We start from the raw sequence: 17,676 nt of genomic DNA, 5'->3' as shown, positions 1-17,676 counted from the left end.
AAACTATCAACAAACAGGAAAACACTGATTGTACAACCGGCACCTGCTAGACTGTTTAATATACGCAGACAAAAACAAAAAAAAAAAACAGACAAAGCACACGAGTTCTGTGCTACAACAATGTGAGTTTACTCCCAGACCGTCTTGTTGAGGCTCAAACGGACTCCTGCGTACCTGAAGAATGATTGGACGCTGAGATTTAACCGTGTACGTTTTTAATATAAGCGGTAAGAAAGAGGTAGCAGAGATTAACATCCACTTTGACCCTCACAGGGACTTTATTTAATTTATCATTGACACTGTATGAGAATAAAATGGATAGATGGACCTCTATGTTTGTAAACTGCAATTTGTCAGATAAATAAAGCAGGACCAATAAAAGACAAGTTTATCAGACTGTGTTTTAACTACAAATCCAATGTTTATCTGACTTTCCAGAGAGATGTAAATCTTTTTTTTTTTTTACAACACAATATACTGTAACGCACACATTTCGGATAACAACTCCGTTTTTTTTACAAAATCGAGCGGGAAAAAAGAAGACGGAAAATTACAGTGCAAAACATTACGCCTGCAATAATCATCATGATTCGGGCAGCCGACTAAAGAAAATGTGAACAGAATGAACAGCGAAGATGTTAACCGAGCCAGGCTGCTATTCTCCCAAACACAGCGCGATGTGTGGCTTCGATATGCAGAATGCAAATAAAAGGCTTTTCAAAAGCTACAAAATGTCCATTTCATGCTTTCGACTAAAGACACATTAACACGTTTCCGCCAAAATAATCAATTACTATTATTATTTTTTTTTATTTTGGTTTCATAATTGCACCGGCTATTCTGTTAAGAACCGTAATTGTGCTGCGATTCAATCGTATTTAGAAGCCGGCAAAACATTATAATGTGTGAAAAACCGTGAAATGAGACTCGATAAAAAAAAGGGAACGGTGGACAAGCAAAAGGATAGAAGGTATTAAAGGCTGTGAATCGAAACTCGCAGGAGACCGCGATGGTATTCACGCCAGATTCAATGCTAACACTGAGAATCCAATTATTGCGCTGACAGCTCAAGAGCTCGTGGGCTTTGATTTCTAAGTGTGAAGTTTGGACAAAAAACTGAAAAAAAAAAACGAAAAAAAAACAACAACAACAACAAAAAAAAAAAAAAACATGAGACGCAAAATGTAAACATTTCAAGAGTATCGGAAGATTGGAATATTTTCAAAGGTCTTTCACTATGAAGTCTATGAGGAGCAACACTAATCATTTCTTGTATGAAGAATTAATAATAAAAGAAAAAAAATGGATTAAAACATCATGATCCACAAAGATAAGAAGAAGAAGGAAAAAAAAGAAGAACTGAGAAAACGGCAATTAAACAAGTCTGCTGTCACTTTCCTGACTTAAGGGCCAGTTGATTTAGGGATCTCATTCATAATGGAACATCTGGTTATTATAGCAACAGCCATCAATTCGCTTTTAGACTGGATAGAGTCAGTAAATGAAGAATGAAAGAAGAAAAAACTGTTTATTTCATAAAATTACTGGTGAATGTTTCACTTAAATTACTACCCACTTTGTGTGCGTATAAAACCAACTTCTGTTTTGTTCGAATATAACTATTAAACAAAAAGGTTTACTACAAGCAAATCCCTTACAACACACACGGTTTTCTAATAGTACCTGTTCTAACAAAATCCTCGAGAGTGATGACCCCATCAAAGAGGAACGCTCTTGACCCTACAGGTAGCGTTTGCTGAGTGACGACTCCCTGCACGTTTACACTGATTGGATTGTGTGTAATCAGAGAGCTGTGTGTGTGTGTGTGTGTGTGTGTGTGTGTGTGTGTGTGTGTGTGTGTGTGTGTGTGTGTTATATCAGGGTAGGAGGGTGAAATGTGGTGTGTTGGTTGGCAGGAAGTAGACCGAAGGCTACTGTTTAACCCACGTGCCGCTTTAAGCTGGTGCATTAAAAGAGGATCGGAAATGCACTTGATGAAATCAGAGTTCTCTGTACACCTGATTACAAATTGAGACGATTTAACGGTTTACAGGTTGGCATGGACACAGAAGGAGGTTAAAACTAGAAGTTGTGGATAAAATAGTGGATTTTATCAATAACGCATCGAGGGTGGGTCGTACTTGAAAATATAAATATGTATGAATTAATAAATAAAATTATATAAATTATACATTGTAAATTGTGAAGAAAAAAAAAAAGAAAAAAAAAAAAAGAAACACCATTAGTGATTCGCCTCGAGAGGCCACACACCCTCTGACCAATCAGATTCAAGACTGTTTGTTTATTGTTAAATGCTATTCCAGCATCAACAGCCGTTTTTAAAAAGTAGAGAAAGGTATGTAAAACGAGACATTGCTTTAATAGGAGTACTAAAGTATTTCACTTGTGACTATTACCAGCAGCTATAAGATTCCTTCAGTTTACCGTATTTTCCGGACTATAAGCCGCTACTTTTTCCCCCACGCTTTAAACCCCGCGGCTTAAACAATGAAGCGGCTAATTTTAGATTTTTCCTGGGTTTTTCCCGGTTTCACAAACTTCAAGCCAAAAAAACTGAACCCCATAACATTAGACCAACGAAATTGCCGAACGGGTTCAGGTAAGCCATTGAAACTCTTTATATTAAATCAGATGCGCTCCCACTAAATAGGGCCGCACCACATCATAAATATGGATGATGTTCCTCTGACTTTTGACCTGCCGCTCACTCGGACTGTCAACAGGAAATGCGAATCATTCGTCACGCTGAAAACAACCGGGCATGAAAACACACTTCACCTGTGTTCTGAGCTGCACGGCATCGGGAGAAAAGATTCACCGATGGTGATTTTTTAAACGCACGACGATGCCAAAAGATAAACTCTCGAAAGAAATTGTTGTGAAAGGAAGGAGGAAGACAGTGAACAATGACTTACTTGGTAGGCTACTGTTTAGATACAAGCCGTGTAACAGACACTGTCTTTTATTAAAGCCTGTGTAAAGTTCATTAGTTTCAGTGTAGACACCTGCGGCTTATAGACAGGTGCGGCTTATTCATGTTCAAAATAAAAATCTTTGTCAAATTCAGTGGGTGCTGCTTATATTTGGGTGCGTTTAGTAGTCCGGAAATTACGGTAATACCTGGGAAGAATTTCCAGGTTTTTCTTTGATGACAATTCGAAAGACCGAAAAAAAATCCGAATCAGGAAAAGTTTTATTGCCAGGTACAGCGAAGGATTTATCAAAGTGCACTTTACAGTACTAGGAATTTGTCTTGGTGTCGGGTGCAAACATGTACACAGATACCAAATGTGTACACAGTTTTTAAATAAACTATAATAAATGAAAAATAAATACTTTATGCCGAAAGTGGCTTTGCATGAAAAGTAGTGCAATTTAGAATGATATAAATATTGTATACAGAAGTGTGAGCATCAACTAGACCTCAAATAGTGATTGAACGATGAATCGGGCTGATTTTTGCCAATGTATTTTTATTTATTTATTTTAATTTTTTTGTTTTTAAGTAATCGGTAATCGCATCGGACACCTCAAATCGTGCCTGTACATTCTGCGAGAAGACATAACTCTTCCATAACAGCAGGGGGCAGTAGTCTGTATTCAGCAGCCAAAGAGGGAAACAGGAAAATCGGTGTGATTATGTAAAGCAAGCAGCGTTTACACCTGCCACGATCATTACTAACGGATTCGTTTAACTTGGAAAAAAAATAAAAAAAAATAAAAAATCTGCTATGTTGCAAAGACGAGCGCTTGTGCGTTCCTCCTTTACGCAATCGTTTGCTTTCCTTAGTTCCGTTTTTTTGTCTCGTGCTCATTCGTAAAGCTGAATAGCCAATCGGAGTTATCTTTCTCGCCGACGAGTTCCGCCGACATGCAAAATCGCCAAAAAACCAAAGCCTGGAAACAAGTGCACTGATTGGTGAGGCTTGTGATGTTCCATAAATGTTTAATTATGCAATTTTCTGTATCACTTTTTATTAAGGGGAGAAAAAAGAAAGTCGGCCAAACATATATCGTCCATCGGCCGCACTGATCTCTAAATATCGGCATCGGTCAGAGGAAAAACACATGTCGGTCAACCTCTACCCACAGATACGCAGTTTCTGAGTAAAAGCGTAATTTAGGGTTGTTGTATTACAGTCCATTAACATGCTCATTTTTGTCCTACAAGATTACATGCTGCTTTTTGATTACTGTTTAGCAGGAAAACAGTGTGTAAGATCAGAATCAAGATACTGGTCAAAATGTTATTGAAACATTTTCAACATTCTTAAAAGAAACATGGCTGATTCGTCTTTGCTGTTATATAAAATATTCACCTCGGCAGTTATTCATTCATGCATCCGTTTGTTTTGTTTTTTTTATTCAGAACATTTGATCTCAAGTCCATCTGAACTGATGACATGCCTCTGTTTTTCTGTAGTAATTCTATGCAACTTTGTTTTTAAATTAATTAAAATGTTTGTCAAAATAGCTGCTGATCGTGTGATTGGCTGATTTAAGACTAGCTTGAAGTAGCATGCATTTACAACATTTGTTCATCCTTAGTATGTGCCTGGTCAGGGTTGCGGTGGTTTACATTACTGACGCTATTTTACCTCACTTCCATCCAAACTTCCTACGTTTTCTTCGCACTCATTCACATAACTTAGTTTACATTTCATAATTGGTCTGGCTAGCTACTCAACGTCTTTAGCTGTTTAGCTCTGACTTGATTTGATTAGAACAAGCTCTCCGTTAAAATATTTTCCACAGAAACTTGCGGCGCAATAACGATAATTAACGATTAATCGAGCGACCCTTGACATATCACTAAGAATAAAAAATTTATTTTATTCATATGACTTGCTGAGTGTCATAATTTGATGAATCATGTGTAAGATATTAAACTGAGACATAAGATCAGTACTCGTGCAGATCAATACAGGTCTTGCTTCACTGCCTGTACATTTAAAGGCCTTGTGGAGAAAGCGATAAATATGGCACAAGTGATACGAACAAATAAATAAATAATAATTTAAAACTTTGGCTACCAACGTGTTTCAAGTCAAGAACCTTGAATGCAGAAAAAGACTTGTGTGTCAGAGTGCTTTGTGCTTAAGATAATGGGCTTGTTTCCCCCCTCCTTCCTCTAAGTGGTACATAATTTAGAGACTCGGATACTATTTTTGAAAGTCAACTATTCTATACTCTTCTTTCAATTCATTTCATGTTCTTTGATGGCAAGACGAAGTCAAACGCCCACCGGGGGCTTTCTCTTTCACCGCCGTGACAATTGATTAATTACAAGCGGACAAAAGGATTAGAAACAGGAAACTGTGGGCAAAATAAAGTGGGCTGTGACATCTGAAAGATTTGTTTATAACTGTGTCATTATGGGTAATTGTTTCTTCACAGAAATACCATTACCGTACTGAATGTCTTTTCATTTCATTTAGAAGACTATTCAAAGCTAAAACAAAGAGCAGAGACAGTCTGGGTTAATTGCCTTTGTTGCAAATGACATGATTAAGATAAAAAAAAAAAATGGCTTTAGCTATCAAAAGACAGATGAGTATTGTGTTCGCTTTATTTGTTTGTCTCTTTTCATAGTGGCAGACATCTGACTGGGCATGAGTGAGAGAACAATCAGCTCATTGCACCAGCCAAAAAAAAAAAAAACCTTCAACATGGGAATTTTAATGAAAATTAACATTTGGACAAGAATAAGAATGTCCTTAACAAGACATGATCAAGGTCCAATACTTGATAATGTAATCACTAATTATACAGGTCTTTAGATATAAAAAAAAAGAAAAAAAAAAAAAAAAAGAGATTAAAATTGTCATTGAGCAAAAAAATAAATAAATTATATATAGATATATATAAAATCATGATTTATTTATTTTGCATGTTTGTATCATTTTAATGTTTCAGATCATCAAACTAATTTAAATATTAGTAAAAGAGAACACAAGTGAACACAACATGCAGTTTTTAAATGAAAGTTTTTATTATTTAAGGAAAACAAAATCCATAGCCCTGTGTGAAAAAGTGTTTGCCCCCTTAACCTAATAACTGGTTGCACCACCCTCAGCAGCAACAACTGCAATTAAGCGTTTGCGGTAACTTGCACTGAGTCTGTTACTGCGCTGTGGAGGAATTTTGGTCACTCATCTATGCTGAATTGTTGTAATTCTGCCACATTGGAGGGTTTTCGAGAATAACCCGACTTTTTAAGGTCATGCCTCAGCATCTAAATAGGATTCAGGTCAGGACTTTGACTAGGGCACTCCAAAGTCTTTTTTCTTTGTTTTTCTTCAGTCATTCGAAGGTGGACTTGCTGGTGTGTTTTGGATCGTTGTCCTTCTACAGAACCCAAGTTCGCTTCAGATTGAGGTCACAAACTGATGGCCAGACATTCTCCTTCACGATTTTTTGGTAACAGCAGAATTCATGGTTCCATAATTTCTTTCACTGTGGTTCTCTGGAGTCCCAAAGCTTTAGAAATGGCTTTATAACCTTTTCCAGACTGATAGATCCCAATTACTTTCTCTCATTTGTTTTTGAATTTCTTTGGATCTCGGCATGATGTCTAGCTTTTGAGGATCTTTTGGTCTACTTCACTTTGTCAGGCAGGTCCTATTTAGGAGATTTTTTGATTGTGAACAGGTGTGGCAGTAATCAGGTCTGGGTGTGGTGAGAGAAATTGAACTCAGATGTGATAAACCACAGTTTTAACACTTTTTCACACAGGGCCATGTCGTTTTGGATCTTGTTTTCCCTCAATAATAAGAACCTTCATTTAAAAACTGCATGTTGGGGTCCCTGGTGGTCTAGTGGTTAGGATGCGGCGCTCTCACCGCTGTGGTCCGGGTTCGATCCCCGGTCAGGGAGCCGACCCCAGCCATTAGGGTTTCACAAGCCTTAGTGCTGGTCCCAACCCCGGATAAATGGGGAGGTTGCGTTAGGAAGGGCATCCAGCGTAAAAACATGTGCCAAATCAAACATGCGGATGGTCCGCTGTGGCGCCCCCTAATGGGAGAAGCCGAAAGAAAGTTTTATTTAAAAACTGCATGTTGTGTTCACTTGTGTTCTCTTTTACTAATATTTAAATTAGTTTGATGATCTGAAACATTAAAGTGTGACAAACCAGGAAGGGGGAAAACACTTTTTCACACTCTGTGTGTGTGTGTGTGTGTGTGTGTGTGTGTGTGTGTATATTATATATGAAACAATAAATACCCGAGTGAGCAGGATTCAATATAACATATCTGTAGTTGAGGCCAATTGGGAACTGGGATGATGTAGCTGAGGTTGAGGAACTGTCTGATCCTGAATTTATACATGATTTTCCTCACACCCTAAATAAATGATCAGCTGGATTCAGGGATCTGCAGCGAAATTCTATGCATTTGTTCGGCCTGGGAGTCGAATGTGCTTCAAAATGTTCTGAGATTGCGAACGAAAAGAAATAGCGACCAAAAAAAACATTAAACTTTACTTAAGGCCACAGGTGTTTTTACTATTTGAACACAGATCCTGCAATCTGAGGAATCTGTACATAAAGCAAAGCAACATGCAACGACTCAAAGAGGAAGAAAATAAAAAAACGAAAGTGCTCGACCCGGCATTAGCGCTGTTAATGAATTGCCATGGAGATGCTGCTGTCAGTCAAACCACGATATGATTACGCCCATGCGGTCCAGATGTGGCAGAAAATAGGACTTAAAGAAGTCATAGAAACAATTGCTAGCAAATGCTTATATAATGACGTGTTTAGTGTCACAAGTGTAATTACTTTATCTTTGTAAACGATTTCTAAACGGAACGTCTAAATAGTGGATTTTGTCTGAATTGCCTGTCTCACAGTGGTGGTCTTCTGAGACTCGCGTGACGTATGCGTGCGCATCTTTCATCGTTGCCTTCAATCACAGGCTACTATCAGTGTGCACTCAGCCTCTGCTCGCTGATGATGAAGAAAATGGAGCTGCTTGCCAGCGTGCCTCCATTAGGACGCCTATTTCAGTCCAGCTTTTTTGGAAAAAGGGGGGTGAGGGGATGCTGGCGTCTTGAGCGGGCGTGGGCTGGTGTCTCTATACGGTTTCTTTTTCTCTTTGACTTTCGGACTCAGTTCTTCCATTAAGTCATTTCTTTCATGCTTTGCTAAGAGGCTTTTAGCCCGAGCCTTTTTTTGTTACAATTTAAAAAAAAAAAAAAGTAAAAGAAAAGGCACCTTGGTGTTCCGTGAAAGCATGTTTGAGGTTTAAATTAATGAGGCAGACGCTAAATAATGTCAATAATACACAAGGCAACGGGGTGGGGGGGGGGAGGAAGGTGTGGGGTAATTTTAGAAAGAAAATTTGCAGATAAACATAATTAAAGGATCGTGTGCAATAATATCAGCAATATCAATAAAAATTAAACCACATGAGAAGCCTAACGCGAGATGTGACTAAACTACAGCTGAAATCTTTTGCTTTATGACTTTAAAATTAAAGAATTTATTGTCATATGAGCAGGAAACTGTTACACCACACAATGATGATCCTACAATGTGAATCCTCCCAGTATCCTATGACACAAATCATGCAGACATGGGGGAAGCAATTGACAGCCAGAGATAAATGTTTAAGATCAATGACATAAGGTTGCAGTTTCGAGACTAGTTTTCTAACATGCCAATAGATGGCAGCACAAGGCTGCACGCACAGTCACAGGAAGCACTGACCCTCATAAGTCAGTGTGCTAGAAGACATCGTCCTGTGCACTTATGTGCAACTGGTGCTATTCTGACCACATGCGTTACCACGTCTGCGATTTCATCATGGACAGCGTTAGAACACACACCGAGCTCTCCTCACTGAAACAGCTAAAGGATCTCACTTCTGCACCCACCCTACTCACCAGGTTTGGCTCCTGCAGACTTCCTCTTCCCAAAGATAAAAATCCAACTTGAAGGTCATCGTTTTGCACAAGATGCTTGACACACTTCGAAAAGAACTGCATGTTGGTGATCAGTAGATAGACTAAGCGCTAATCAAAACCAGAGCTCGCGCTCGACCAGTTACGTAAAAAAAAGAACGAAATTCTAAATGTAGTGACATTAAAATAAAAGTCTTTCCAAGCAGAAATACTTCAGTAAAGTACAGATACACAAAAAAAAAGGCTACTTAAGTACAGTTACAAATTATTTACTTTGTTACTGTCCACCGGTGACCAATAGCTACTCGGGCCTTGTGAGTGTGGTACCGCCCACATTCACATTCACATGTCCTACTTTGCACGTGCTGAAACCAGGAAGTGACCATATATAAAACTCTGAAATTCCCACTTACGAGGTGCTAACGAACATGTCTGGCTGATGATCTAGTACGTGTTAATCATACAGGTTCTCATAGAAAGCAATACACGTAACTTTATAAAAAACTATAATCTCAGCCGAGCTCATTTCTTTAAAATCTCCGCACCACACGTCTTGGCTTAATGATGAAACAGAAATCCAGTATTTTGCAAGGTGTTTGCACAATATTAGTGTCTGGTTCCTCATAAAAGGTGTCCAACAGTAGTTTCTTAAAAAGACAAATGGAGGAATCCAAACTGAACCACCTCCCTCCGATTCTCTCTGACCGCTCGACTAATCCCAACATCCAACAGGGTACAAGACTCAAAACTCTTCTTTGTTCTGGCACCTATGTGGTGGAATGAATTTCTGGTGGTTGTCAGAGCAGCTAAATTGCTGGCTACAGCTTTCAAACATCACTTTAATGATTTGTTTTCTTACTACATTACCTCCTGAGCAGAGTTTACAGACTGACCTTGTTCCTAGTCTGAGACCTAATGAACCATTATCAGGATGAATGTATTGATGAAGTCTCTGATGATAAGGGGGTTTGCCTAATGGTGTAGAAGAAAATGTAAATATAATCTCCTCACTGCTTTTCTCCAGAGGTGTCCAAAAGAATTTAGATGTGGTATTGATTGGTGGATTTTCTTTCATTTTTAGTCAGTCTGAAAACTTTGTCTCAAACAAAGACGAAGATTTGAGTCTATTTTAAGAGCTTTTTAATTATTATTTTTTTTAGTCAGATTTCAAAATAGTTGCATTTATAAATGTATGTATATGTATTTAAATATGTATTTATACACAGAGTTGGTAAATTATTGCTAAGAACAATAGTGTGCATTTTCACATATCTTTGCGACGTGAGGCATCTGGGGACGTGAGGCATCTGGGGACGTGAGGCAAAAAAAAAAATCTACCACACAAAAGTGACATGACTTGGAAGGAAGAAACGAATCCGACAAACTGGAGGCGAGAACGTTAAAGGAGGAATGTAACAGGAAAAAATGGCAGAATATGTTTAACTCAAACAGCCTCGATATTTATTGAAAACTTATTAGAATAAATATACAGTAATCCACCGCTTTACCGCGGTTTGAATCTGGCGCCACCCCTGGTTTATTGTGGAATTGCATTTGCCACGTAACTGATTAGTTTGGCTGATTTTCCCGGTCTCTCGCGGAGAGCACAATAAACCAAAAAACTTATAAGGATTAGATTTTTTTTTTTCTTTTTTTTTTTTTTTTTTTAAGAGTTTCATGTTGAAATAATGAAATTTATTAATAAAAATATAATTGTTATTATAAAATAAAGTAAATTGTTAATACAGTACAGCACCGTATACATAGAATAGCAATTTTTGAGGTGGTTTCTGTTTATCGCATTTTTTCGTTTATATTACTGTAATCGTCATAACATTACTTTATCTCTGTACATGATTTACAGCAGGCAGATCGAATTCTAGATCTAATGATATAAAATTCTAATAAAACTAACAAACAAGACCGTATGCTGACTGGGGTTAATTTCTTTAATCGGGATGATCCGGTATTTATTGCTGTTCTCTAGGTTTGTTTTTAAAAGTTGAACTTAACTAAACAGTATTTGCAAACTGATCGCCAAAACCGCTTCGTTTGGGGCCCTTGAGCAAGGCCCTTAAGCCTTTGTGCTCCAGGGGGTGCAGTATCATGGCTGACCCTAAGCTCTGACCACAGCTTCCTAACATTTCTGGGACATGGACAAAAAAATAAAAAAGTACACTGAATAAATGGAGTAAAAAGCACATACCATGATCATGTCCCTGCTGACTCAGTCACGTGACTAGATCACATGATGGGGCTATTCATCATCATCCTTCCACATAAGATTACACGTGACAATTATAGAGCAATTATAATATTAATATAAATCTCCAAAAATAATTGTCATTCATAAATAAATACTCAATATTTACAAATATAAAAATTATTTATACCTTCTAATTTACAACACCACAGTAGTCAAGACTCTGTCCATAGGACGTGCATTCACTTTGGATGAAATACAAACGCATTCCGTTCCCTACCTTAGTGCACTACAAAGGGGGCGAAACAATACCTTCCGCGCACTACTTAGTGCACTTCTGTGTTTGGACATGGTGCGATTGAGACGCGGCCCCGCCACAGCAATTTACGTGCAATAAAGTTGCAGTAGATTGTGTAGTTCAGGTGTGTGTTTTGATTGAGAAGTTTTATCAGGATTGAAAGATGATTTTTTTTACAATTAAATATATTTCTATTTTGCTTAGTTACACACTGATTCAACCAAGTCTCGCGCGTTGGCCGTTGACAGCTCGGTTAGCATGCTAGCCGGTATCAGGTGTACTCATTAATTACTAGGCGGTGAGACGGAATAAGGATATTATATAATGTATAAAAAAATATATATACCGAGTTTTAAGTTTGAATTAAAGATCATTATAATCCCCACACACACATTGTGTACTCACTCAGCCGAGGCTGTGAAATGTAGTTTCTTGTCACGGCTTGTGCATGCTGTCTGGCTGCAGCTTCTGGCCCTTTGAGGTCCACCGGATGATTCGCGACTAACGTTGCCATTTTTAAGAAACAATAATAAAATATTAGGAATAAAACGCGTCGAGAGAACAAGGCGACAACCCTTCACCCTGCCGACTTAGCACTACTAGTCATATGACCCTGCGGAACGGGCGCGCTCACGTGGCTGGGACCGCTTGCGTCATGACGTAGGGACGACGTGCGCGCTCTCCGCCCAGGTAGAGACTACGGTTGGGCGATACCATTTTTTTTTATTATTCCGATATTAGGCAAAGTCGATATCGTTACCAGTTATACCAGTATTTTTTAAAAGTTATCATCATTACTATGATTATTATTATTATTATTATTATTCATTTTATTATTATTATAAAAAAATATCTAAACTAAAATGGACTTGACTTCTAATACTTATCAATCATTTATTGATTTTCATTACTTAATAACAGTTTATTTTGAAACATTATGCATCGAACAAACTATGAACAAAATATAATCCACCACAAACTATATTTAAATGTAAAAAATTATGTTCCGACATTCCTTTACCCTTTCCACGTTTCCCCCTTTCTAAGAAGGTCCACATGATTCAATTCAATTCAATTCATTTTTATTTGTATAGCGCTTTTAACAATGAACATTGTCTCAAAGCAGCTTTACACAGATAATGTGGTGATTAAAAGTAAATATGTTCTTTGTGTGTAAGTTTGTCCCTGATGAGCAACTGTGGCAAGGAAAAACTCCCCACATGATGTGTGATGTGTGATGTGATCCCAGTACTCTAAATAGACAAACGTTTCTGGACACCTGATGTTGAGATGTGCTTCTCGAACATCCCATTCCACGTTTACTCCTCATTTCCTGTTATAATAACCTCCATTCTCCAAGGAAGATGTTCCAGTAGATTTTGTAGTGTGTTTGTGGAGATTTGTGCTCATTTAGCTTTGAGGGTGTGTAAAATTCATGAAGTTCTTTCCCAAATCTGTTCTAGCACGACAATGCTTCTGTGCACAAGGCAAGCTCTATGAAAATATGCTTTACATGGGTTGGAGTTGAAAATCTCCTGCTACTGAGCTCTGATCTCAACCCTACTGGGTTGAATGTGAACGCTGACTGCACCCCAGGCCTCCTCACCTCACCTACATCAGTACCTGACTTTACTAACACCCTTGTGGATAAATCAGCCTTGTGAAACATCTTTCTAGGAGAGTGAAGGTTATTATAGCAGCAAATGGAGAATAAATGTGGAATACGGTCAGGTGTCCACAAAAGTTTGTCCATACAGTGTTCAAATCCAATCTAGAAGGTGTGTTATTCTGTGTGATCACTTGACATGACTGTCACTGGTGAATCTACATTCTAGGCAAGAAAAGTTTCGATTTGGGAGGTGGTAGCTTAGTGGTTAAGGCATTGGACTGTGGATCTAAAGGTTAAAAGTTTAAATCTCAGCCACACCAAACTACCAATGCAGGGCCCCTGAGAAAGGCCCTTAGTCCCATACTTGCTCAGTTGTATGAATGTAAGTCGCTCTGGATAAGGGCATCTGCTGAATGCTGTAAATGTACAAAATCTATAAGTCCAATTGTTAGGAAGTTTTCTCTCTAGCTCGAAGGACCATATAAGGATTCTCACTATCTGGTATACGCTGATCAGGGGATTGTACTCGCCCCAGCGCGCCAGTAAAAACACGATACAGGATTCAGAACACTCTACTTTATTGGATATAGAATTGATTGTATATGAGGTGATTCTTGCTGTCTTCTGCTAGCTGCTGTTCAGTAGGTTGCGTGACGCAGAATGCATGCAGCGGCTCCGTGTTCTGGCCTTTTATACTCTTGGTGGAGGACGGTGTACTGTGATGTCACCGGTAGCTTGTCATTGCTTGGTAAACTGTATATCTGCCTCTAGTGGTGAAGCATGAAATTACAAATAAATAGGAATCCTTTCTAACGCCAATATTATCTTAATTAGGAGAAAATTGTTTGATATATATCAATCAGGGTAAAGCCGTTCTAGTTTATTTGTACTAGCAGGCCCTTGGGCCCTGGTTTTCTGATTCACTATCCTCCTGTCTTTTTCTCACTTTCACGTTCACATGAGGAGCACACATTTTTCCACACTACTCCATGCGAATGCGACCAAAGAGCAACAAAATGTTCTCAATGAGGTGACATTTCTGCCCCGTCCGCTTTGGGTCCCATAAGCTTCCAGCTCAAGAGCTCATCTAGTCCATGATCCAGCATATGAGCACATTTTACCAGCCTGGCAGTTAACACTTCAAACCAATTTGCTGCTGTGCAGACTCCGGCTATTTCACACGTACAAGCTGCTGAATTTGGTTTAGGTTCCGAGTTCTTGAAACAAGCCATGACAGAAAGTGTGCGGCGTGCGGATGGTGTGGTGATATATATACGTGTCTTTTTCTGATTTGCATTTTTAATGAAGTAATCGAAGCAACAAGTACTTTTGTACAAACTGTAAGTGTGTGTGAAATGTGGTATTGGACAAGCACTTTGTGTGTGAATGACACGTAAAGAGGATTTGAGTGATGACACTTCAATCACTCATTAGCACTTCTTTTCTCAATGCCTGTGTTTCTGTCTCACTCTACAAGGAGAAATTCACTACAAAGCCTCTGAAGGTTAAACTCTCGCCCCTCACACACACACACACACACACACACACACACACACACACACACACACACACAGTGTGGTACGACTGTACACTTTAATATGCATATACACACACTTTATACACTGACTCACACACTCGTCACACAAAACCTCCTTTAAATGTCATTAATTATACACACTACAAACCCACGTAACTCACACACACACAGTATGGTACCATTGTACACTTAAACATGCAAATATTAATCTTCACACTTTATATAGAGACTCACACACTCGTCACACAAAAACTCCTTTAAACCCAATTAATTATACAGACCATAAACTCACATAACACACACACACACACACACACACACACACACACACACACACACACACACACAGACAGACAGAAGTATAAAACATGTTGACAGTACATATTCTAAACATAGCATTGAACTACACACATTTACAGATAAACGCACACACTATATCTATATCTATATCTATATCTATATCTATATATATATATATATATATATATATATATATATATATATATATATATATATACACACATATATTAGGGGTGTAACAGTACACAAAATTCACGGTTCAATATGTACCTCGGTTTTTAAGTCATGGATCGGTTCAATTTCAGTTTAGGAAGAAATGCAAAAGATGAAATTGCTTGTCGTTTTTTTATGAATGCAGCTTATTATTATTAAAATTTCTGAACATCAACATGTTAACATTTTTAAAACAATTTGAAATAAAATGCCTGCCGGGTTAAATAATATCTTGAATTATATTTCATAATATTTTATAAAAAATTTAATAGAATAAATCAAATTAATGCAATACACTATTTTGATATTGGTTCTCCTCACCAGGGCATCGCCACACATGCCAAACAAGTTTATCTTAGTCTCATCAGACCACAGGACATGGTTCTAGTAATTCATGCTCTTGGACAGGTCGTGTACAGCAAAATGTTTGCAGGCTTTTTTGTGTGCAGCTTCAGAAGAGGCTCCTTCTGGGAAGATGGCCATTAAAACCGACTTGTTGCTGTGTCAAGTCAAGTCAAGTCAAAAAGCTTTTATTGTCATTTCAACCATATATAACTGACGCATTACACAGTAAAATAAAACAACGTTCCTCCTGAACCCTGGTGCTACATACAACATCAAACACAGAAAACAGAAAACACAGGGCTAAGGACTAGTAAGTGTCCTCACCACAAAAAGTGCATCGTGGGCAACCGGGTGCAAAGAGTGCAAAGACAACACAAGAAGACAAATACACAAAACACAAAATACAAAATAGCACCGCCAGTAAACCTGTTGTATGTTGTACACTGTGGTGTGTAAGAGACGTAAAGCGAACAGTAACAAAAAATGTAAATAAAATGTTGTGCAAAAGAGCAACAGCAGCAATCCAGAAAAGATGTGCAAAAACGGCATGTAAACAGTTTATGGTAATGAAGTGACGTAATTTGAGTGGTACTGAGGACATGGATGTGTGAAGTGAATACGAGTGTGTGTTGAGTCTGGGTTGTACAGATCAGTCACACAGGTGTGTGTGTATGTGTGTGTGTGTGTGTGTGTGTGTGTGTGTGTGTTCAGTTCAGTTCTGTGTTAAGAAGCCTGATGGCTTGAGGGAAGAAACTGTTACACAGTCTAGATGTGACGGCCCGAATGCTTCGGAACCACTTCCCTGATGGCAGAAGGGTGGAGACTATGTGTGAGGGGTGTGTGGGGTCGTCCACAATGCTGTTGGCTTTGCGGATGCAGCGTGTGGTGTAAATGTCCATGATAGAGGGAAGAGAGACTCTGATGATCTTCTCAGCTGTCCTCACTATCCTCTGTAGGGTCTTGCGATCGAAGACGGTGCAGTTCCCAAACCAGGCAGTGATGCAGCTGCTCAAGATGCTCTCAATGGTCCCTCTGTAGGATGTGGTTAGGATAGGGGGAGGGAGATGAGCTTTTCTCAGCCTTCTCAGGAAGTAGAGACGCTGCTGGGCTTTCTTGATAATGGAGATGGTGTTGAGTGACCAGGTGAAGTCGTCCGCCAGATGAACACAAAGGAATTTGGTGCTCTTGACAATCTCCACAGAGGATCCATCGATGATCAGTGGAGAATGGTCGCTCTGTGCTCTCCTGAATTCAACAACCATCTTTTTGGTTTTGTCAACGTTTAGAGGCAGGTTGTTGGCTCCACACCAGGCTGTTAACCGTTGCACCTCCTCTCTGTATGCCGACACATCGTTCTTGCTGATGAGACCCACCACGGTCGTTTCATCGGCAAACTTGATGATTTGATTCGAGCTGTGCATTGCTACACAGTCATAAGTCAGCAGAGTGAACAGCAGTGGGCTGAGCACACAGCCCTGAGGTGCCCCAGTGCTCAGCGTGGTGGTGCTGGAGATGCTGTTTCCGATCCGGACTGACTGAGGTCTCCCATTTAGGAAGTCCAGGATCCAGTTACAGAGGGAGGTGTTCAGGCCCAGTAGGCTCAGCCTTCCAATCAGGTGCTGAGGGATGACAGTGTGCGTTGTACGGTCTGAGCACTGACAAGCAGGTCTTCCAATTCTGCAACCTTTAAAGCAATGCGTACAGCTGTTATCACTTAGTTGCCTGCTATTTTGACAATAACGGCTGTATGTTGAGTTATTTTCGGAGGACAGTAAATATGTACTGCTATACAAACTGCTAATCGGCTTCTCTAAAATATATCTAAGTTTCATTAGTATTGTCCCTTGAGAAGATACTGAAATGGTTGCTGAAATGTGAAGGGTGTACTGTCTTTTGTGATAAAGTGTAATTTTGTAAAGATATGTTCTACTTATTCCAGCATACTTTAATGAATGTCTTCATTCCTTCCATCCTTCATTCATTTACATTCATTTTCTTCTTTTAAAAGAAATTCTTGAAAGCTGGATATAAAACACTAAAGAATTCATAGTGCTAGCGTTATCCGTTACCACTTCCTGGTTTATACCCCTTGGCATTGTTGAATATGATTTCTAGTTCAATATTAATAATTGAAAAAATGCACTCAAATCGCGAGGCATAGACTAAACAAACTCGCGGTCCACCACTTAATACGTTCCTGAAGAAACTCAGATTTTGTCCCACACGTAAAAAGGATTGTACATGTC

At 38.9% G+C, this 17,676-nt stretch overlaps 1 protein-coding gene across 1 annotated transcript in view; it reads right to left on the bottom strand.

Moving 5' to 3' along the window:
- Window positions 1–12,107, bottom strand: part of atp6v1ba (ATPase, H+ transporting, lysosomal, V1 subunit B, member a) — a 42,997-nt gene extending 30,890 nt beyond the window's left edge. Inside the window, exon 1 of the mRNA XM_083544754.1 lies at window positions 11,832–12,107. Within this exon, the coding sequence (XP_083400880.1) occupies window positions 11,832–11,940 (109 nt within the window). The 5' untranslated portion in view covers window positions 11,941–12,107. The remainder of the gene's footprint in view (window positions 1–11,831) is intronic.
- Window positions 12,108–17,676: the final 5,569 nt, after the last annotated feature.

The sequence above is a fragment of the Silurus aristotelis genome (genome assembly GCF_946808225.1).
Source record: "Silurus aristotelis genome assembly, chromosome: 6".
Lineage (NCBI taxonomy): Eukaryota > Metazoa > Chordata > Actinopteri > Siluriformes > Siluridae > Silurus > Silurus aristotelis.
The sequence above is the reverse complement of the archived record's forward strand: the minus strand, read 5'-3'. Positions and strand labels throughout refer to the sequence as shown.